Source organism: Diabrotica virgifera, chromosome 6 (assembly GCF_917563875.1).
Source record: "Diabrotica virgifera virgifera chromosome 6, PGI_DIABVI_V3a".
Classification (NCBI taxonomy): Eukaryota; Metazoa; Arthropoda; class Insecta; order Coleoptera; family Chrysomelidae; genus Diabrotica; species Diabrotica virgifera.
Genome location: NC_065448.1, coordinates 197,981,305 through 198,004,983, shown reverse-complemented (window position 1 = coordinate 198,004,983; position 23,679 = coordinate 197,981,305). Strand labels below are relative to the sequence as shown.

Here is a 23,679-nt window from a genome sequence, read left to right as displayed (position 1 = left end):
CTTAATAATATTGTTTTTATAGTTCCGAAAGGACTTTTTCGGTTATGTTTTTTCTATTTTTGTCTTTTATGTTCGGCGTTGGATATTCTTTTTTCTTTTATCTGAGTTACAATCGAATCCACAAAGCACACGATTTTATTGATACCTACTTACTTTATTTTTATATAAATAAGAAAACAAAATAACTAAATTAAGCTTAATATAATTTAAATATTCTATTTTAAATTACAGGGTAAAATACTTTCACTAATATCTAACATCACTGAGACGCTTTGCTGCACTAAATTAAGAGGTAGTTAAAGATTTGTCGTGAAAATTCTAATGTGTATAATAACGATTGCAAAATTCAGTCATTCTCTGACAAGCTTCCCTTATCAACTCTTCTGGAACTGTAATCACAAGTCTAAGAAATCCTGATATTGCAAAACACTAAAACAAAATGCAAAATTAGAAATGTTGGTTTTAAATCTAAGATCTTTCAATATACACTTCTTCAAGAAATTGACGCACCATCTTAAAAATGGAACATTTTTGATGCCCCGAATTTCGTGTCCGATTTGAGTGATTTTTAATACGTTAAAGCCTTATGCTTTAAGAATATCGCTGTAACATTGTTGCTAAATAAACGGGTAAATGTCATTGTATACTGGGTTTAACTGTCATACTGTGTTTTTTCTCAAAGTTAGTAACACCCTGTGGAACATTCTAGCATTAATAGAATATTGAAATTAAAACTCAATTGTAGCCCTAGGCTTTCTTAACATTTTGTCTTTTGATTAATTCGCTTATGTTCGCTAATAAAAGAGGTATCTACTGATTTAATTTAAACTTTAAATAATATATCTACTAATTTTCACAACTAACCAGACACTTTTGGACTGTTAACAATTTGAAATTTATCAAATTGTTAATTTCTTAAAGCCTATTTTAGGCTTGATTTTTAAACTAAGCAGAAAATGAGGATATATTGGTGAAAAACATCGCTAGTTGTTAAAGTACCTAGGTACCTAACTTTTTTATTGTCCGATATCACCGAATAATCAAAATACAAAATGTTAAGAAAACCTGAGCTGAGGCTGTAGTTGGGTTTTAATTTCAGTATTTTATAAATGCTAAAATATCCCACAGGCTGTTACGAACTTTGAGAAAAAACACAGTTTGATTCGTACACCCGGTATACAATGAAAATTTACCCAATTCAAACCCATTAGTTTGATACTATTAAAGAATAAGGCCATAAAATATTAAAAAATCACTTAAATCGGACAACATTTTTAGGAAATTCGAGACATCAAAAACGACTTATTTTTAAGGTGGAACGTTAATTTCTTGGAGAAGTGTATTTGAGTAATCTACAAATTACTTACGTCGCCAGGTAAACAGAAAACAGACTCTTCCTCCATCATCTTTTTTGCAAATTCCAATCCATTTTCAAACATTGGAAATTTCGCCATCTGTATTTCAACCAACATATACATTGTGCCCTGAGGCATAAATGGAGTAAGACCTCTGGCATTCTTTAATTCTTCGAAGGCTACTTTGGCGTTTAAAGCCAAGGTATTGGTTAACGAATCGAAGAAACTTTGGGGTGTGTTTCTTAAAATTGCTGGTAGAGCACCTTGGATTAAGGTATTGCTGCCGATTATTCTTTGAGACAAAGAGTTTAAAGCTTTTCGAATGTCATCAAGAACTCCAAATTCATCGTGTACTATTATCCATCCTAGTCTCCAACCAGGTATCTAAAAACAATATAGAAATGTTTAGCTAGTACGGAGCAATAATAATGAAAGAAAATTAATCATCGTTCTGAGTTCGTGGCATTTTCTAAGAACTCGAAGAAATACGAAGAATACTGAATGATAAGCCTCATGAGTCATCTTCTTCTTTTGGTGCCTATTCGTTTCGAATATTGGCGATCATTCTGGCTATAATTATTTTATTAACTGATGCTTTAAAGAGATTAGTTGTTGTTGTGGAGAACCATTTCCTCAGGTTCTTTAACCATAATATTCTTCTTTTCCCACTTCCTCGTCTTCCGAATACTTTGCCTTTAAGGATTACCCTCAGTAATCTGTATTTAGTGCCGTTTCTCATTATGTGTCCGAGATATTCTAACTTTCTCCTTTTAATGGTAGATATACATCACCTCTATTTCTTTCTCTATTCTTCGTATTACGGTCTCGTTGGTTATCTTGTCCGTCCGAAGATATGTGCAGAAAATTGGAAGCATTTGACATAAGGTTATGTCGAATACTACTTAAGATCCCGTGGGCTGAACGAGTCACAAATGAGAAGGTCCTTAGAAGAACGAAGAAGAACCAAGAAGTACTGACCACAATCAAATCTCGAAAGCTATAATACTTCGGAAAGCTAATGAGAAATTAATTCAGATGTACACTCCTACCTCCTACAAGGAAACATATTTGGAAAGCGAAGTCCAGGAAGAAGAAGAACGTCCTGGTTAAAGAACCTCAGAATCTGGTTCAATACATCTGTGCAGCTATTCCGCGCTACTCCAGACAAAATAAAGATTATCAACTTTCGTCACGGGTATGCACATCAAGAAGAAGGTCACCCTTATTAAGATTATACTGTACCGCAGTACCTATACTAAATTTACAATCAAGATGCAGTAGAAATAAACAAACCAGGACACGTTAAATGCTACTAGGAGCACTCCCAAATCATAATTTACAATGTATAAACTTTGGAAATCATGATTTGGGATTTACAATGTATACTGTTGTAGAATTGTTTTTTTTAAGAAATTCAAAAAAATTAAATTTATATCAAAGATCATAAGACCATAGTTTTTCATCACCCTGTATATGACCAAAATTGTATAGAATTTAATTTTGCTATTAAACAAGTGTTTCGGAAAAATGAAAACGATTAGTGATAATGATTCGACGAAATAGACGGGACATTAACAAGCAATTCGGTGATTAGAAAGTGGACAGAGCGTTGACGCGGAACAATACCGTTTTTAAAAACTTTTCCGGAAGGTTTTTAATTTGGTAAACAAATTGTATTAGTTTTTAGATGTAAAAGTAGAAAGTAGAAAAGAACTAATTATAATATTTCTTGAAATTTGACAAATTGGAAAAGTTATGTGAGCTTATGAAAACCTTGCGAGCAGAATTAAGTTGAAACCAAATTGTCAACCGGTTGAAGAGTTAATTTTCCTGGTCCAAGGGAGATTCCTTTGTTTTGTCTAGAACGAGTAGCTGATTATTATCCGTTTGTGCACAAGCTATCGAGCAAGGAAAACTGAGTAATAGAATTCGAGCAAGTCCTGTGTGTTTTTCTTGGAAGCAGTTTTGACGAGAGGGACTTTTTCGCGACATCCAGAGAGTACGTGTTGGGAGAATCAAGGACGGCGCAATCCAGAAAACGAGGGAGTGAAGAAACAAAAGGTTAGTCAAATCATTTGTCGGATTGGAAAAAATTATTTATATCAAAACCATATTTGTTTATTTGTTTATTGAACAATTTTTTTAACGCAGTTAGTCATTTCAAATTTGAGAAATAAATTCAAAAGAAGAAATGTAAAATTCATTCAATTTAGTATGAGTAAATAAGAAATTAATTAAATAAATAATTTGGTCAAAACAAGGAGATATCAGAGTTAGAGTTTAATTTATTAAGTTAGAGATTGTTGCAACAAAGTTAAATTTTAGTATTTTTTGAATCATATGTACACGGCTTATTTGATAAAAACAATAGATTACATTTATATGATTTTGAGTGTTTTCAATTTCCCTGTTTCTACCCTAGAAGAAGTAAGCAACTAGAAATACTAGAAGCCACAGATCACAGGTATTGTATCAAATACAAAATTGGCCCTGAGAATAAAATTGATAGGAAAATTTAATTTGAATTTAGTTGTGTTTTTACATAGGCAGTAAATAAAATAATTGAATAATCAATTAAACTAAGAATTTGCTAATCAATCTAAATAAATAGAAAAAGTAGAGCATAACAATACATACATACATAGTGTGACCAACTAGTCTGAAAAATCCGGGATATGGCCCGAATTCCTAAGTCGTGTCCCGGCGTCCAGGACAAGGCTTCCGGGTCATCCGAATTTTCAACGTTTTGATAAAATTATATTTTGAAATTTTGAATACGTTATTCTTGTAAGAATTCACATCAAATTATATTGGTGGTACAAAAAAAGTCGGAAATCCAACATCAATTAATTTTATAATTTTTCTTTTTTTTTTTTAGAACGATTTCCGGGTTGGAAATCGAAACGTAAAAACTAACAAAAATGTAATTATCATCAGAACCAATTGTGGCTTAATCTCAATCAAAAATATCATTGTCAACATAAAAATGTTAAATAGTCAATAAAATGATTATAATATGTTCTATATTAAAAAATGGCCCGATTTTCATTGAAAAGTCCCGGATTTCAGGTATTTTTTCAGCCTTGTCCCGAAATCGACTGAATTTGAGTTGGCCACACTATACATACACTGTAAATTATGATTCGGGAGTGCTCCTAGTAGCATTTAACTTGTCTTGGTTTGTTTATTTCTACTGCATCTTAATTGTTAATTTAGTATAGTACCTAGTCGACCCTAATCCGATTAACAGTTAATATATAAACTAATTGTGGCCTTTCATTTTGAGTCTGAGTATCTGAGTTATATTTATGCTATTTACAAACAGCTACTTTCCACATTGTTCACCTAGTTTCCACCTAGATTTACGTTACGTGCAAAACGTAGGTATATTATTATTTGATGCTATTGACATTTTCTTTGTACAGTCTCTAAGTTTAATCATGATTAAGGGCATAGGTGCAAAATGTCGCCTGTCAAAATGTTCAATGTGTTTTAAATGTATTCATTTTTTTCGAATCCTGAGAAAACTAATAAATATTTTTGAAAAATTTAACCGCAGAATAAAAGATTGCATTATTACCGAGGGCAGAAAGTCCCTTAGAATAGCCAAAAAGCTTCTTTTGAATGAGATATTTAATATTAAAGGTCACACTAAAATTTCTTTTTGAAGTTATACTTCTTTACCGGCGATAGAGGGTGATTTTTTTATATGTTAAAACCTATCAGCCCGGCGCATGCGCATTATAACTTTGTTCTGATTGGATGTTCAAATGACATGTCAAAAATTATCCGATATGGCAGCTGTGGTTTGGAGGTAAAGGTAAAGGTAAACAAATGTATAATATATTAGTTTTATTGTTGTGAGGACAGAAACAAAAAAGTTTATAATATTGTAGTGACTTTTAAATAGTTTTTAAAAGCAACAGGTACGTAATAATTGTTAATGTTGTGACGTTCCGCCCCTTATAGAATCGATTATTGATGGGAAGATATTATTTAACTATCCAAAATATTATTTAATTATTTTCAGAATTATTTTCTTTCAATGTTTATTCAAATAGAACTTAAACCCATCTCAGAATTTTTAAATGCTTGATGACGTCACATTTAAAACGTGGCAACATTGGTTTCCCCACTTTGACAGCCAATGCTTAGTAGAGGGGTACGAAGGATTCAGCTGTGAACGTGAGCCTTGGATTGCCATTGTTTCTCGAGTGTTCGGTCTGAATCGTAGTGTGCGGGGTCATTAGACTCAATTATTCACCTCTAATTCTCAGTTCCAAATTGATTAAATATTACAATAAAAGTATAGTGAAGTTATCCAGCAGCAGTGGATTTGAAGAATTTTAGAGCATACTATATCCAATGAGTTCTACCCCGGTAAATACACATTTTATTAAGTATTTTATTCAGCCATTTTGGAAGTCCTTGACATTTGCTAACTAAGTTTCACATAGTCTATTTTCATGGTTTTTATGTTTTATTTTCATGGATCAAACTCATCTAGAGATAATTCAATATTCGTTGTTAATTTGTGCTTCCAGTTGGAAAATAGAGCTAATTTAAACTCCATTTTTTATATTCCTTTCAAGTCTACAGAACTCCTATCTTTTGAACGATGATCAAATAAGTATCCATCGCTTAGTCTTACTATATTTTATCCTTGTATAATATATCTATATACCGGTGTATATATTATAATAAAATATTCTTTCACAGTAATTATATTTTGTATTTCAATTGGAAATTACTTGTGTTATTTGACCAAGGTCATCTGATAGCAACCTGATAAAAGGTCAAGCTGTCTAGTCATTCAAGTTTTTGGACTTAATGACCTATTTCTTCTTATTCCCATAGGAATAAAATTACCTCCTCGTATCTCTTGCTTCTTTTTTTTGACATTGGTAGATTGGTAGTAACACCACACTGTGTTTTTTTTAGCACCTACCATGAAATCTTAAAGCCACCCTACAACAACACCAAGGCCAGACCACACAGAGAGAAACAATCAATAGGCGACCAGCCTGGATTATTTCCACATTTTCTTTTTTTGAGTACCTCCAGCTGCTTTCCAACAGTTTTGAGTACCTTCAGCTGCTTTCTACCAGTCTTCCTCTCCTGTACCTCCAGCAGGACAGCTGCTAGCGAGAGTTAGCACCCTTGGGTGCTCATTACATCAACTTCAAGATTAGGAAAGAGTGGTTTGTTTGGGAACATTTACTGTGCTCTTATTAAAGACAGACTGGTTTTGTGATATTTAGTACATTTTTTTTTATAGTTCAATTGCACACACAATTTTCCTGCTTTATATTTTTTATAGGTTTTTTTTTCTTTACAACATAATATTTAATTGATAGCGTTCCCCAACACTCTGCAATCTATAAAGGTATAAATTTCTGAGCTCAGATATTTTCCCTGATAATAGTAGTCGGTACTCTTATCTTGATTATTTTTAGGCTGTGTTCCACTTTTGTATAATTATTTAAACTCATTCCATTATTTTAGTATATGTTTAATTAAATTTTTAAAAATTAACTTCACATATTAGTCAAAATTGTAATTATTAACTTTATTTAACTTGAACTTATTAACTTTACTTAACTTTAACTTATTAACTTTATTTAACTTTAACTTTAATTTATTAAATTCATATGAACTTCTGGATTCTAATCCCTCAGATTAGTTTTTGGTTTCACTTGTTATTATTACTATTATAAACCACGAGTTAGGAAAAGGATCTGTGTATCCACTCGTAGGTTTATTTATTCAATAAGGCTTGTGCCTGTCCCACTCACAGTGAGGTATTTATATGTTATATATAGTATCAGGTAGTATTTAATTATTATAAACGTACAATTATTATTTGGTGAGGGTTCTACTAACCTAGTTGTAAGTTGGGTTCTAGTTTACTGAATGGGTAGACGGATTACGGATATGAAATTTATACCAATGAATTCTGTTTCACTTACTGATAATTGTACAATAATTTTTTATTGGGGGCGGGCGTTACTTTTCATGTAATTGCAATTTAAAATATGTCTTATTTTTAAAAATCGCCGCCATTTTCCGCCATTATATACCATGAAACAACAAGAAACGACAGGAATGACAACCGTTTTATAAAGGCAAGAAGGAGAATCCTAACAGTGTTGCCATAGTTATATAAAATATGTTTTCTTATGAAAATTACAATTTTTCAATTCTTAAATATGTCATTTTACTTATTCTGACGCATTTTTAACACAAAATGACTGCTTTATTACAAGGGTCAGGTTAGTTCTGGTTAGGTTTCGTTACGTTAGGTTAGATTACATCAAGTTTATTAATATTATAGTGATTTATGATTATATTTTAATAAATAAATTCTGTGGGATTCCCAGAATACACTTTCAAGGTTGGAATGAAATTTTATGTATTTCATGGTTATGTACTGTCACTGATTTCGGGAAACCATGTTGCCATGTGAATGACAAAAGATAATTTCACATGAAAACATCGATTTTTGTCCATTTAAGCGTACCATTGATTTGGAATATTTATGCAAACCTCTAAATTTGGCAACTGTTTTTGAAAAATTGGTAGATGCATGCATTGACGCATTTTTTAAACAGTTTATTGTTAGTTTTTAGTTTGTTAGGTCGGTTGTTTGTGCTGCGCCCTGGATTTGGGCGTTGTCTGTTGCATCATATACAAATTTGTGAAAGTGAAGTTAGTTTATCGGGTGGGTTGTGATTGCGCTCAGCGGTCAAATACCTCCTGCGGTTCTCTCAATATAATACCCGTAAGTTAGGTTTGGACCGAAGGGTTAGGCCTTCCTCCTTTCAGACCGCCTGCGCCCAATTGCAATCTGCCCAGTTTATCGTTAAATAAAGGTGAAGTGAGACTAAATGGTGTGTAGGTGTTACGAAAGTAAATTTAAGTACAATTAAGGTGTGGCTTTAATACCTATATTCACAAAGAAAAGGCCTCTTTCGAAGCTAGTAAACTGCAGGCAGAGGAAATAAATATGTTGGTGGCAACTTTTATTACATTTAAAGCCACGAATTTGGCTTTGGACTCTCAAATTGCATCGATCTATAGCTGTTTTGTAAGTAATTTTTATTAAATTTTTAAATCTTTAAAAGGTTAAAACTGGCAACACTGTCAAATTTGACCTCTCGGCGCCTGTCCGCCATATTGTTTTGAAATATGACAAAAAAAATATTATTTTAACCAATATTACGTATTTTTTCATAATTTGATTGTAAAAATCAGTTATATGTATTATGTTTCAATTACTTATATTTTATTAAGACATTCTATATACTTTTGTATCCTTTTCACGTAAATTTTTTTTGGCTACTATTACATTTTTTGATTTTTTTCAAATATTTCTTGATTTTTGGGCACTTTTACCAGTTTCCCCCAAAGAAAACAGTAAAATGTCTGCTTTTTTCCACTTTTCAGGCTAAGTCCATAAAAAAATTGGCATTTTCAAGGTCTACCCTTAGAGTAAATTTTTACCGTAAGTTGTACTTCCTGTATTAGAGGTACCCGTAGTCAGTTTTTCTAACCTTATAAAGAGTATTCTTAGATCATAGTTGTATGATGATTTTGTAATTGACTTTCACTAGTATCACTTTTTCCTGTCATGTTAGAGTTACACACTAGTTACTTGTCCTAACTCAGAGATTGTTAAAAAGATCTAGTAGTTACATTCAATAAATATACATTTATTGTGATTTTTTTTTTCTTATTACTCCTTTATTTTTAGTAGTATATTTTATAATTTAATAATCTTTAATAACTTTTCACATACTTGTACTACAAATTTAACATACTCTATAGCAGCGTAGAATACCTGGAAGAGCGTTAACCTAGTTATCCTTCTTCTGGCGCCCAAAAATTCATTCTATTTTCAGTATATTATTATATTTACTCTATCTATTTTCTGAACATTATCTTCATATCTTCTTTTCGAGCCATCATTGTTGTTTAGGCAATACGTAAAGTATCCTTAACAATAGTAACCTATACTTATTGTACGGTTATAGAGTATATTCCCATAGGTAAGCTGGTTAAGAGTAGATAACGATTTTTCATATGTAATTTAAAGTATTATCTGCATAAATGGCACAAAGAATATTTGCTACGAGAGGTATATGGTTCAAAATGCATACAGTATCACGACTAATAAGTTATGTTCACATACATGTAGAGTACTTACAGTTTTATTCCTTGATGACGTGTCACATCAGAGCTCTGATTGAATTCCATAATCCATTTGGTTCATTTGTAAGGCACTCACTAATACGCTAAATAAATCATCGTCGATAATACTGAGCAGATTGAATTATCTGAGCGGTATAAAACGATAGCAAAAAAAGCCGGTAAAATGCGGCCTTTTTACGAATAGCGGGAGCGTCGATAGATTAGAGATGATTCTCGTTAGGAAGCTTTTGACGATCTGCCCCGGCGAGGGGTTCAAATGCGAGTCTCAACAATAACCTGGAGTTTCCAGAAAGGTTACATAAATACTACTTGAATTTTAAGTAATCAGTAGTACAGGGGCGTAACTAATTATTTTAGTGAGCCGTGTATAATATATTTATTGTACATATTGCCGGGGGCGACAGGCGAGAGAGATGGCCTATATCACCTCGAAGAGAGGGGATTGGCAAAGATGTGCACAACGATAAGAAATGTTTGAAGAAATTAGAGTTTATATACACAAGGGGTAACAACGATAAAATGGAGGAAAACGATAAGTTTTCCCCCTAGGGATAGATTTTAATCTTCCAGGGGAATCACAGCGATTTTCGTAATACCACGAAGAAAATCACCGTGAGTAGTGTGAATCTTGACAGTACGAACTAGACCATCCTTACCAGGCAATACATCTATTACCCTGGCAGTTGGCCATAAGAGTGGAGGAGTACCATCCTCCTTCAACAGAACCAAATCCCCGATCTTGACAGGGTCAGTAGGGTCGGTCCATTTATTTCTTTGCTGCAGGAGGCAAAGATAGTCTTTTTTCCACAATTTCCAAAATTGCTGTTGAATTTTACTAATACGCTGAAAAAGATTCAACCTATTTTCAGGTATCTCTGAAACACTTGGTTCAGGGGGCGCGGTTAAACTTCTTTGAACTAAGAAGTGAGCTGGAGATAGGAAAGCGAAGTCATTGGCGTCAGACGACATCCTAGTGATGGGTCTCGAATTTAGAATAGCCTCGATTTGGCATAATACTGTGTTAAACACTTCAAAGGTGAAGTGGGAATTTCCTATAATTCGATAGAGGTGATACTTCACACTCTTTATTCCTACCTCATGGAGGCCGAATTGATGGGGGTTGCGGGGAACACCCATCTTGAAAGTTATGGAGTTTTGAGTACAGAATTCCTTAATCTGTTCCGAATTATTTTGATTTAAGAAAAAATCATAGAATTCGCGCATTTCATTTTTTGCCCCATGGAAATTTGTGGCATTGTCGCTCCAAATAATACTGGGCGTGGATCTTCTGGCAATAAACCTTTTCAGAGTAAGAATATAGGCTTCTGCGCTTAATCCTGTGACGAGTTCGATATGAACACATTTAGTGCTCATGCAAATGAAATAGGCTACGTATGCTTTGTAAAGCGGTGCCTTCCTCAAATGTGAGGACTTAATTAAGAAGAACCCCCCATAGTCCACTGAGACGACTTGGAAGGGTCTAGTGGGGAGTACACGATCGGGATGCATATCTGCCATCTGTTGAACAGAATTGGGTGTCATGAATCGGAAACAGTTTACACACTTACGAATTAAGCGTTTAATCTGTCTTAATCCGTCAATTGGCCAGTACTTCATTTTGACATACGAAAGTACTGTTTGCGCGCCTGAATGTAATAACTTATGATGAGCTTGAGTCAAGATTAGTTCTACAACTCGACATTTAGAAGGAAGTAGAATGGGGTGTTTTTGATTATACGATATGGGGGCGTGTCGGAGACGTCCTCCCACACGAATCAGCCCATCATTATGTTGTAGGAAGGGGTTGAGTTTACGAATGGCTTTATTGGTCACGAGTTTAGCATTTTTCAATTCAAGAATCTCTTTTTTAAAGTAGATACTTTGGATATACCTGATGATCGCGTGATCAGCGATCTCCATTTCGGGTGGCGTCAATATATCCGTATCTCGTGGAGAGTTATTTATTTTCTTTTTAATATTACTGATGAATCTAAAAAGATAAGCGACAATTCTTTGAATTTTACGAAAAGAAGAAGATTTAGCGAATAGATTTTCAAAGGTGTCGTTGAGTTCGTGATTTGTTGCTATGTTTGAGACAACTAACTTCCTTAATTCAGGAAGATCATCCTGAAAATGAGGAATTTGATGAAGAGAAAAATCGATGGGATTGTCTCTAATAAAGCTAGGTCCGCATAACCAGTCTTCGGTGGTCTGGGGATTATCAAAGACATTTATCCCTCTGGAAGCGGGGTCAGCGATGTTTTCGTGACTTCTGACGAAATGGAAATCACAAGGAAAAGTTTCCAACAAGGAATTGACCTTTTGAATTCTGTTTTGTACAAAAATGTTCCAAATGTGTTTTTTAGAAAGTATCCAAGACAAGGCAATTGTAGAGTCAGCAAAGAGATGAGATGAAGATATACTCAAATTTTTCTTGAAGATGTGAAAAAGTCTATGAGCCAGAGTGACTCCCAACACTATTCCACAAAGTTCCAATTTGGGGATGGTGAGTTTATTTTTTAGCGGAGAAATTTTGTTTTTAGAAGCGATAAGCCGCGACGATACAGAAAAGTCTGAGTATGTCGCTTTGAGATACACACAAGTGCTGTATATTTTTTCCGATGCGTCGGTGAAAATAATTAATTGAACATCAACAACTTTCTTTTGTAAAAGTAAGCATCGAGGTACCTTGACCTCTTCTATAGTTTTGAATGTCGATAAGAGGTTTTGCCAATTTTTCATAATGATGGGTGAGTCAATGGGTTGATCCCAGTCCAGTTTCTGGGACCATATTTCCTGTATCAAGAGCTTAGCGTTCACAAGGACAGGGGATAACCATCCTAGCGGGTCATACAAAGTAGCAATGTAGGAGAGAATAGTACGTTTAGTAACAACATTAGCCAATTTGAAGATAGGAGTTTTAAACGAAAAGTGGTCGCGTTCTGAATCCCAGAATATGCCTAAGACTTTATCAGATCCCGTGAAGTTAAGACTGACTTCAGAGACGGGATTTAAATTGTGTTGAGACAGAAATTCTGAAGAACTGCAGTTCCACTTGTGGAGGAGGAAACCATGGGTTTCTAGCAAAGAAGTTAATTGTTCGAAAAGACAACTTAATTCATGAAGACTGTCAGCACCGCTGATCAGGTCATCCATATAGATAGATTCTTGCAGAACACTAGTAGCAAGTTCGTGGGTATGTTTGTTGTTGTCAGCGATGTGCTTGATAACTCTTTGAGCGATAAATGGGCTACTTGGGAGCCCGAAGGGTAATCTTTGAAATTGATAGCACCGTAAAGGCTGCTGAATATTGTCCCTAAAGAGAAAATTTAACAGAAATGTTTCAGTGGGACAAATGGCGATTTGTAGGAACATAGCCTTGATGTCGCCTACTAGTGCGAATTTAAACTGACGAAACTTAGCGAGAATGTCAAAAAGTTCATGTTGGACGACATAACCTTTGTCTATGACGTCACTGAGGGAGATTCCCGTAGACGATTTATTGTTTGGATCGAAAACTATACGAGTGGAAGTAGTAGAGTTGGATTTGAAAACGGGAAAGTGAGGGAGAAAGTAATTAGGTTTACCTGAGTCATTTAGCATTTTTAACGGCACTTGAATTATTTGTCCGTTATTGAGATATTCCGATATAATGTCCTGATATTTTTCCAATAAATCAGGGTTGAGTTGAAAACGTTTCTCGAGACTGAGAAAACGTCTTTTTGCCGAGAGAAACGAATTTCCCATGTCTATATCTTCGATAGGGAGTTTGAGATTGAGTGTGGACTCATATCGTCCATTGGGGAGAACATTAACATGTTTTACAAAATTAATTTCAGCGGGGTGATCATTAATGAGATCGGTGTTCTGAGGAGCGGCTTCTTCCAGCTCCCAGAATTTTTGTAAATGATCGGATAGTTCCTCGTTGGACACTACCGGCTCATTTACGGCGGAAGGAGTGTTATGAGAACAACAAGTAACGAGAGAGTTTGAATAAAATTCCAAAGCCTTTTTAGTATTTTTCGACTTAAGAGCAAAGTCTGGAACTGACCCTGATATCGTGTACCCGAGTAGAGTGCGTTGAAGAACGGGAAGACCTTTTCCCAAACGAATTATTTCAGGTTGAATGATATCGTTATACAGGTCTGCACCGAGCAGGATACCAATTGGGGATGTTACATGGAACATCGGATCACCTAATGGTATCTCTGAGGGTATGTTTAGTTTGCTCGCCGAAATAGAAATTTGAGGAAGCGGATTTGTTATCTTTGGGAGTACAGAGCACGAGATGTCAAAAGGAACGTCGTTAGCGACAGCGAAAATTGTTGTATCTACAATAGATTGAGACGAGGATGAGGTGGAGTTAATTCCATTGATCCGTAATTTTCCATCTCTAGTGGTGAGTGACAGTTCCTTTACGAGGTCAGCACTAATAAATGAAACCTGTGAGGCCGAGTCTAAAAGTGCCTTTGCGAAGACCCTCTTGCCGCTAGGAGCGACAAGATAGACCTGGAGTGTGCTTAATAACACCAAATGATTATCAAGCGAGGCTGCAGATAGAGCCATTGAATGTGGAGTCGAATTTTGAAGATTAACTTCCGTTTCAGGAGCTCTAACATGTGAGGGCCCCTGTTGTGAATTACCCTGTGTATGGGAGTTATTTGAGATAGCGGTTTTATTATGATTATTTGAGTTGTGTTGGCCAACAGCCGCGGAAGGGTTACTATGACCCGTTTTGTCGAAATGGAGCAACGTGTGATGACGAGATTTACAAACTATGCAAGAGAATTTGGATTTACACTGATCGAGCATGTGAGACCCAAGACAATTAATACAAAATTTATTTTGTTTGACAAAACTAAAACGTTCTTTAGAATTCAACTGCTTGAACTGAGGACAAGAGTAGATCGAGTGAGAGTCGTTGCAATAGGAACATTTCTTAGGACCTAAGCGAGGCGAAAGGTTACTGGTAGAAGTGTCTGAGGCTAGGTGTAAAGAGTGTCTGGAAGTAGTAGTCGATTTTGGTTTTGATTGAGATTGAATATTCTCAAGATGAACAACGCGTGTCTCGATTTCCCCTAGAAAATGGACAAAATCAGGGGTAGCTTGGCTACCACCGGATTGGAACTCAAGAGCCCTAATGGTAGGTGCGTCGAGTTTCTGAGTAGCGATATGTATGAGAAGTAAATGCAAGAGATCTGAAGGGGGCCTATTCAAGTTCAATAGGGCCTTGAAATTATTTGACATGACCGTATGAAAATTTCTTAATTGTGAGTGATTTGCGTTTCCAGAAATAGGAGGCGCATCAAGAATTTGAGAGATGAGAGTTTTGATAAGCGATTTAGAGTTGGCGTACCTTTGTGTCAGGTTATCCCGGGCTATTTTGTAATTGTCACCTGTGAGTGGGATATGCTCGAGAAGCGTCAAAGGCTCGGAAGTTAGAAAACTTTTGAGGTAAATGAGTTTTTCCAGATCACTTAATGTAGTATCAGATCCTATTATTATATCAAAGGTCTCAATGAATGAATTGTATTCAGTAACTAAGCCACTAAATGGTTTTAACTGAATACGAGGGAGGTTTACTGTTCGTTGCCTAGCCATAGACTGTGAGGTTAGAGAAGAATTAGGGTCAAATTGGAGGGAGGGGGTAGCAGTCACATTAGAACTTTCAATGACCTCTAACCTTTCTTCCAATAGAGAAATTGTATCCAAATATTTATCAAAAACCACAGAGGAATCAGTAGAGGGGGTAGGTTCCTCGGGGATCGTCTCCAGCACATTTTGAGCATCGCGGAAAAGTCCGTAAGAATGTTTGAGTTGTGAAATTATTTCACGAATTTTATATTTGTTTAGAGAATTAAGAGTTGTGGGAACCGAATCAGCCAACTTGGTTATATCAAGTTTTGCGGTGAGCCTCTGTCGGTTATATTTTGATCGGTCAGCCATGTTGCGAGAATGTGAGATTAGATAGATTATTTGCAAATGTCTAAACCTATAAATCGATGCGAAAATGAGAGAATATGTACAATATATTATATATTACACGTTTAATAGTGTGAGATTGGCTTAATAGTATCACCCTGTATGAGCGCAGATTAGTATATGAAATGCAAAACTATAAAATTTCAAAATATATGCAATTTTCCAAAATGGGTATTTTTCAGCAAGTGTGAGACACCCTTAACAAGTATTTAAATTAATTAAATTGAAGGAAAAAACAATTATTTATTTTCTATAGTTTTCTAGAAGTGTAAAATGAGCTTAAGCGAAGCTAAATGTAGCAAAAACTTACAATTTATGCAAGAAAACAAAATTATTTTTAATAATTTTTGTAACCTGTGAACCAGGCTTAATCGGATTCAAAATTATAAATTTAATTTAAATCAAAAGGTTGAACAAACAATGTTAAAATTATAACACCCGTACTATCAGCCAAGAAATGAGTACACTTTTTGTATACTATAAACAGAAAAATATATTTACGAAAATAAAATAATGTAATATATGCAAATATTTTTTCATACAAACAAAACGACTCCTTTATTTGAACAAAGCAAGTAGTTTCTGAAATTGCACGTGTAGACCGGGCTTAACAACCTACCAGCTATTGTAGAGACGTGCTGGGTTAAATACTGAGAATTTGAGTGCAGAAAGAGAGGAATATTTTATTTTTGTGCCGGGGCGGCGTGGCTTGGAAATTTCCAAATGCAACAGAAAGACACTATAAATGAAAAACCGTTATTCTCAGAATAGAGATTATCAAAATATGCAAATACGAAGGACCTTGAGGATTTAATTAATAAATAATTAATATGATCCGGCTCGAAGGACCAGAAATGTTTAGGCAATACGTAAAGTATCCTTAACAATAGTAACCTATACTTATTGTACGGTTATAGAGTATATTCCCATAGGTAAGCTGGTTAAGAGTAGATAACGATTTTTCATATGTAATTTAAAGTATTATCTGCATAAATGGCACAAAGAATATTTGCTACGAGAGGTATATGGTTCAAAATGCATACAGTATCACGACTAATAAGTTATGTTCACATACATGTAGAGTACTTACAGTTTTATTCCTTGATGACGTGTCACATCAGAGCTCTGATTGAATTCCATAATCCATTTGGTTCATTTGTAAGGCACTCACTAATACGCTAAATAAATCATCGTCGATAATACTGAGCAGATTGAATTATCTGAGCGGTATAAAACGATAGCAAAAAAAGCCGGTAAAATGCGGCCTTTTTACGAATAGCGGGAGCGTCGATAGATTAGAGATGATTCTCGTTAGGAAGCTTTTGACGATCTGCCCCGGCGAGGGGTTCAAATGCGAGTCTCAACAATAACCTGGAGTTTCCAGAAAGGTTACATAAATACTACTTGAATTTTAAGTAATCAGTAGTACAGGGGCGTAACTAATTATTTTAGTGAGCCGTGTATAATATATTTATTGTACAATTGTCACTTCCTTTAATCTATTGTCTGGCCAAAAATAGCCGTGCAAATTGGCCGAATCCTTCCTTGAGTGTCAAGTGGCCCTTCTCATACATATTTAGCTAGCCATTCAAGTTATATCTATCTATTAATGATTTCTCATCTCTAGTCCTGTATCAATTCGATATTCTTTGTCTTGGCATCCTTCCATACAAATACTACTACAAAGTTGTATTTTAGTTACTCCAGCTTCTTCAACGGAGAAGCCACACATTTTTGTCCTTTGGCTACATTAAGTAGATCTTCTTCTTTTTACTACTTCTGTTGGAGTTTACCACTCCCTTTTCATTCACTCCAACAGAAAATCATCAGCTAGTTGTTACATCGGCTTTCCAACGTGGTGGCTTTATTTTTGGTCTGAGACAGTATTCATTTAGGTCAATTCTTCTCTTTTATCTGAAATCTCTTTGTTATTTCCGTTTGGTATCCTATACACATATTGTTACTTATTTATTTTATTTTTAATTTCTGATACATATCAGGTATTCTTAAACGCTGTTTTGATTTTTGTTTATATTTTGGGACCTCATTATAGTATATGTTTGTGCAGCTTACATTCTGGGTTAGATTTTGAATTTTTATTGGGAACTTATATTTAATATTGCTATTAATAATATAATTCATATAACAATTTTATTTCTTCAGTCAATAGTGGTATAGTTGGAGGTACAACTAAGTGTTGATTATTATTATTATTATTATAGATATATATTTTTTCTAGAGTGGTGGTAAGTTACATATAAATAAAAAATTTACTTCCAGTATTTAGGTAGTAGGTTTACTTGAGTATACAATATTTATTGGATTATTTATCCATTTATTTGATCTTATATATTTATTTGATCTTATTTATTAGATTATATACTGCATTATATATATATTTTTTTTTTTTTGCTGGCTATTTTGATTTTGTTGGTGTGTTGCTGATATTTTCTCGGTTTATATTATATATATTTTGCGTGCAAACTTTCATATTTTCATATTTTTCATATTTCTGTTCTTTGGACTATTTGTCAATAACTTTGCTCTCATCATGTGTGCTTTTAAAGCTGAACATCTTCTGGTGGATGAATTGGATTATGAATTAAAGATTCGGGACATAATGCCAGAGGAGTCGACAACTGTCGATAAAAAACGCAATCTTTTGAGAGGTGCTTTGAAACAAGAAGCTGGCAATAGAAGTTTTCTCCAAATTTCAGCTGTATCCCTTCCTTTTGAGGAACAACAAAAAGGAATCACTGAAACATTGGACAGCTTGTCTAAAAAAATCGAAAAGTTTAGGGGAACTGTAAAGGATACAGAGTATGCGCGATTAACATCTCGTCTAGGCCATATTTCTGCCCGTGTACACTTGCTACACTGTCCTTCTGAAGAACAGGAACCGTTCAAGAGGTCTGTTTCTCTTAAAATATTAACACTAGAGGGTGAACTTGATTCTAGAGTTAACCCCATTGCTACCTCTACTCCTAATGCTTCAGTCAATGTACCTAGCTTTACGTACTCCAAACCTGTTCAAGTACACAAATGGGGTATTTCATTTTCAGGTGAAAAACAGCACACTGATGTGATGTCATTTTTAGAAAGGGTTGAATGTCTTCGAATATCTAGAGGTGTTTCTGAAGAGGATTTGTTTGCTGCTTCTGCTGAGTTGTTCACCGGGACCGCTTTTACATGGTTTATGAATAACAGGGGTAATTTTTCTTGTTGGTCTGATCTGATTAAAAAGTTGAAGTCAGATTTTCTTCCGTATTCATTCCAGGATGATTTATTAGATCAAATTAAGAATCATAAGCAGAAACCTGGGGAATCTGTTACTATGTTTATTAATACTATATTAGGTATGTGTAGTCGTTTAGACACTCCTTTGTCAGATTTAGCTAAAATTAAAATCATCCTTAAATGTCTATTGCCCTTTTATCATCAACAATTAGCTCTTATGGACATTCAGAACATTGATGACCTTACTATAAAATGCAAACGTTTGGAGGAAACGTTATCCTGGTCTTCTCAACCTCCATCCACATCTCGATCCTCTTCTAACTCTTCTTCTCAGCCAACTTCCTTTAGGCAACGTTCTTGGCTAAATAAGGGTCATGAACATAATGTTTCGGTTGTTAGTTCTCTTGTCTGCTGGAATTGTGATCAGCCTGGTCACCCATTTTACAATTGTGGGATTCCTCAAAATCGTATTTTCTGCCATGGTTGTGGCCGAGAGAACACCCTTAAAAGAAACTGTTCTAAGTGTTCGGGAAACGACACGTCGGAGGTCCGTCCCCTGAACGTTTCTCCGTCCAACATCCAATCAGGGAATCAAACCCCATCGTCAAACGAAACTGCTGGACCAAGCACATCCAGCAACCCAAACCCATCTTCACGAAAAGGGAAAGGGGTGTCGTTCAAGAAAGCAGCACACACCACAAAACAAAATTAAACCAGAAATTTATTTCTATAGATAATACGTTAGATTCGCTTGATTCAAATGATCACAGATGGTCATTTACAAACGCTTCTTTGATTGGTAGTGTTCAACGTAACAATAATAATTGTGATAGTAATGTGGTTCCATTATCTATATTAGATTCTAGTTTTGTTAATGATGATGATACGTCTGGGTTAGTTCCATATAACGGTTGTAGACAACCAAATACTTTAGATCTAGATATTAATTCGTTATTAGTTAGGAAACAAAATGATAATAGGCCATATCTTCCTATTCAAATTTTAGGACAATCGTGTTTAGCTTTGTTAGATAGTGGCTCTAATATTTCATTGATAGGGGCACATTCGTTAAATTTATTGAAAAATTCTAGTATTCCCATTATGCCCATTTCATCTTTGCAAGTATCTACTGCAGATGGTACAGTTCAGTCCATTACGGGCAAACTCCAAATTAAAATCACAGTGGCAGATTTATGTAGGGAAATTACATTTTATGTTATTCCTTCCGTGCAGAATTCTATAATTTTAGGTATGGACTTTTTCAATGCTTTCAATAGTACCTTAAGTTGTTCTGATTTTTCTTTTTCCATATCTGAATTTAATTTATCTACCCTTAGTGCTATTCACGATTTTGCTAGTTTATCAAGCTCTGAACAAAGGCAATTAGAGAGTATGATCTCTAAATTTACTACTCTTTCTTCAAAAGACAAACTAGGTCGTACGTCGTTAATCTCTCACACTATCGAAGTGGGAAATCCCACTCCTTTCAGATTATATCAGTACCCCATACCTCAAGCCTGGCAGGCAGATTTAGAAAAGGAAGTAGATTCGATGCTTGCTTTAAATATCATAGAACCTTCAACATCGTCCTACTGTTCTCCGCTCTGGTTAACGAAGAAGAAGGATGGATCCTTCAGGATCTGCTTTGACGGTCGAAAACTAAACAGTATCACAACTAACAGGGATGCTTATCCTATCCCCAGAATAGATGTGATTTTGAGCAAACTTCAGAATGCCAAATACATCTCTTCTATTGATTTGTCTAAGGCCTTCCTACAGATCCCACTGAGTGAAGAGAGCAAGAAGTATACTGCTTTTGCTGTCAGTGGTAAAGGATTATTCCAGTTTGTCACCATGCCTTTCGGTCTTGTTTCTGCTCCTCAGACAATGTGTCGTCTGATGGATTTAGTCATTGGTCCACCGTTAGAGCCCTATGTTTTCTATTATTTAGACGATATTTTGGTTGTCACTCCTGATTTTTCCCTTCATATGGAAATTTTAGATAAGTTATTTTTACGTCTTAAGGAAGCTAATCTAACGGTCAATCTGGATAAATGTCAGTTTTGTCGCCCTAGTCTTAAGTTCTTGGGTTATGTTGTGGATAACCAGGGGCTGAGGACTGATCCTGAGAAAATAGTTGCTATCAAAAATTTTCCTATACCAAAGACCACCACCCAAGTCCGTAGGATATTGGGAATGTGTGGCTATTATCGGCGATTTGTACCGTCCTACTCTACTTTGTTGTCACCTCTTACTGATCTTTTGAAGGACAGGAAAAAGGGACAGACCATTACTTGGACTCCTGAGGCTGACGAAGCTTTTAGGCGCGTTAAAGATGCTTTAACGAGCGCTCCGGTTATGATGTCACCTAATTTTGATGAGCATTTTTATCTAATGACAGATTGCTCTAATACAGCTTCTGGAGGCGTATTATTTCAGTTGAAAGATGGCTCCGAACACCCCATAGCGTACACTAGTAAGAAGTTGAACAAGGCCCAGAAAAACTATTCAACTACGGAGAAAGAACTCTTAGCTATCATCCATGGGTTAGAAGCTTTTCGTTATTATCTGGAAGGTCGTAATTTCACTATAATTACTGATCATAGTTCCTTAGTATGGCTTCATAGTATGAAAAACCCTTCACAGAGGCTTTCTCGATGGATATGCAAACTGGCTGCCTATTCATATAAGATTGTCCATAGAAAGGCAAACGGGGTAGTGGTCGCAGATGCTCTTTCACGTGTCCATGATATTAATGTCCTAGATCTGTCCTCTTTAAGTCCTGATATGTGGTATCAGAATATGATTGATAGGGTCACTCAAGACCCACAAAAATATCCTGATTTTAAGGTAGAGAATAATATTCTGTACAAACACATCTTAAGTCCGATAGAGTCCTTATCCAATATGTCGGAGTGGAAAATAGTTGTACCTACGCCAAATAGGGAAAATATTCTGCATATGTTTCATGATGAAGTTACGGCGGGTCATTTTGGTTTTTATAAGACTTATCACCGTATTGCCGAATTATATTATTGGCCTGGTATGCGGAAGTCTATAAAAAGGTACATTTCTAAATGCATGGTTTGTGCTACTTGTAAACCAAGTAACCTACCACAGGCTGGACTTATGGGTTCCTTCAGGAACATAAATTTTCCCTGGCAGATGATCTCAATGGATCTCATTGGACCTTATCCTCGGAGTTACAAGGGTAATACCTATTGCCTGGTAGTTGTGGATTATTTCACTAAATTTCCTTTAGTTTGTCCCCTTCGCCAGGCCACAACTCCAGCAATTTTAAAATATTTGGAGGAACAAGTCTTTTTGGTGTATGGTGTTCCTCAAATTGTGTCATGTGACAACGGTCCTCAGTTTGTATCGAAGGCCTTTAAAGATCTTCTAGCTAAATATAAGGTTCAAAAGACCTTTTATAATGCTGCCTACCATCCACAAGCAAATCATACTGAGAGAGTAAATCGCAGTATTGTCACAGCTCTAAGGTCCTATACTTACCCTGATCACAGAGCTTGGGATCAATATATTCATTCCATAGCTCAAGCCATAAGGACTTCTGTCCATGAAGTTACCCAGTGCTCTCCAGCATATTTGAATTTTGGTAGGAATGTGGCTTTATCAGGTGATTATTTTGGTGTAATTTCAGACAATTCCGAAAATCTTCCTCAAATATCTGAGAAACTTCATCGCTTAGATGATCTCCAGACGTTACCTCATATTTTCGCAGACATTAGGAAGAAGTTAAAAACTTCTTACCTAAGGAACCAGCAGCACTATAATTTGAGGAAACGAGATCTGCGATTCTTTGTTGGTGATCGAGTCTTAAAGCGCAATTTTGTCAAATCCAATAAGGGTGATGCCATTTCTGCAAAGTTTTGCCAGAAATATGTCCCATGTACTGTCTCAAGGGTAATATCTCCTTTGATTTATGAATTAAAGGACAATTCGACTAATAAGCGAATTGGTCAATTTCATGTAAAGGATTTACTGCCTGACAACACCATGGACGATGTGGATTCTTCAACTTCATCGGAAGAAGATTAGCTTAACAGGGTTGTTTAAGCTAATATCTTCCTGTGTTTGCCTTTAATTAGTTTTATTATGGTATAGTATTTTAGTTTAAATTGTTAATCACCAGATAATGCCTGACCATAGCAATTTTTATCCTTCGGCATGGCTTGATGATTTCTCACGTATTAGTTATTAGGTACCGAATTCTTGTGTAATACCGCTTGTATGAGTTTATTATTATTTTTTTTGTATTATAGATTGCATTTGAGTCATTATCGACAAATATTCTCAAATACTAATCCAGCCAGTAGTATTACCAAGTTAATAACCTCCACTTGTACTCTTAGTTTTGTACTCAACCTCTCAGAATAAAAGGGCTGTTGATTATTATATATTAAGATATTTGGATGTGTGGGCTCATACAAGTATTCTTGCTTAATATAGATGGAGCTATGTTACACTACCATATCTTAGATTATGTGTTATATCTTGGATATTTGATTACATACCTATTATTTTTTTTTATTGTTTTTATATCATGTCATTGGATTTGCCATATTGGAAAGAAGTTGTGGTTGTTAATTTGTTATTGGGTTACTTTATTGATATTTGTCACAGGTACCTTAAATACTTTATATTAATTCGGATTCTTACTTCCTCCACAGGATGATTCTGGAATGAATTTGGAATTTTGATTTATAAATGAATTCTTGAGTCCTTCATATTTCTTCTTATGAACTAGTCTGTTAATGCTCAAAGTTGGTGAATACGTGGGTTCGAAGTTCAGCAACTGATCACTGCTATCCGATTTCGTAATCCATGTCTTTCTTGTCAGAGTAGGCAGATGTTTATCCATGATAATATTTCT

The 23,679-nt window shown here is 35.1% G+C and overlaps 2 protein-coding genes and 1 long non-coding RNA gene across 4 annotated transcripts in view; 1 reads left to right on the top strand and 2 right to left on the bottom strand.

Annotated features, from left to right (window-relative positions):
- The window catches only part of LOC126887114 (GATOR complex protein WDR59), a 321,890-nt gene that overhangs the window by 281,800 nt on the left and 16,411 nt on the right, over positions 1-23,679 (bottom strand). The window lies entirely within an intron of this gene.
- Positions 319-4,693, bottom strand: LOC126886271 (tyrosine aminotransferase-like). Its single transcript, XM_050653141.1, has 3 exons — positions 4,679-4,693; positions 1,368-1,739; positions 319-429 (listed from the first exon to the last, which is right to left on the bottom strand). Exons 1-3 carry the CDS (start codon positions 4,691-4,693, stop codon positions 319-321), a joined length of 498 nt encoding a protein of 165 aa, XP_050509098.1.
- Positions 6,106-8,443, top strand: LOC126887127 (uncharacterized). Its single transcript, XR_007698966.1, has 2 exons — positions 6,106-8,076; positions 8,146-8,443. It is a non-coding gene; the product is annotated as an uncharacterized LOC126887127 (long non-coding RNA).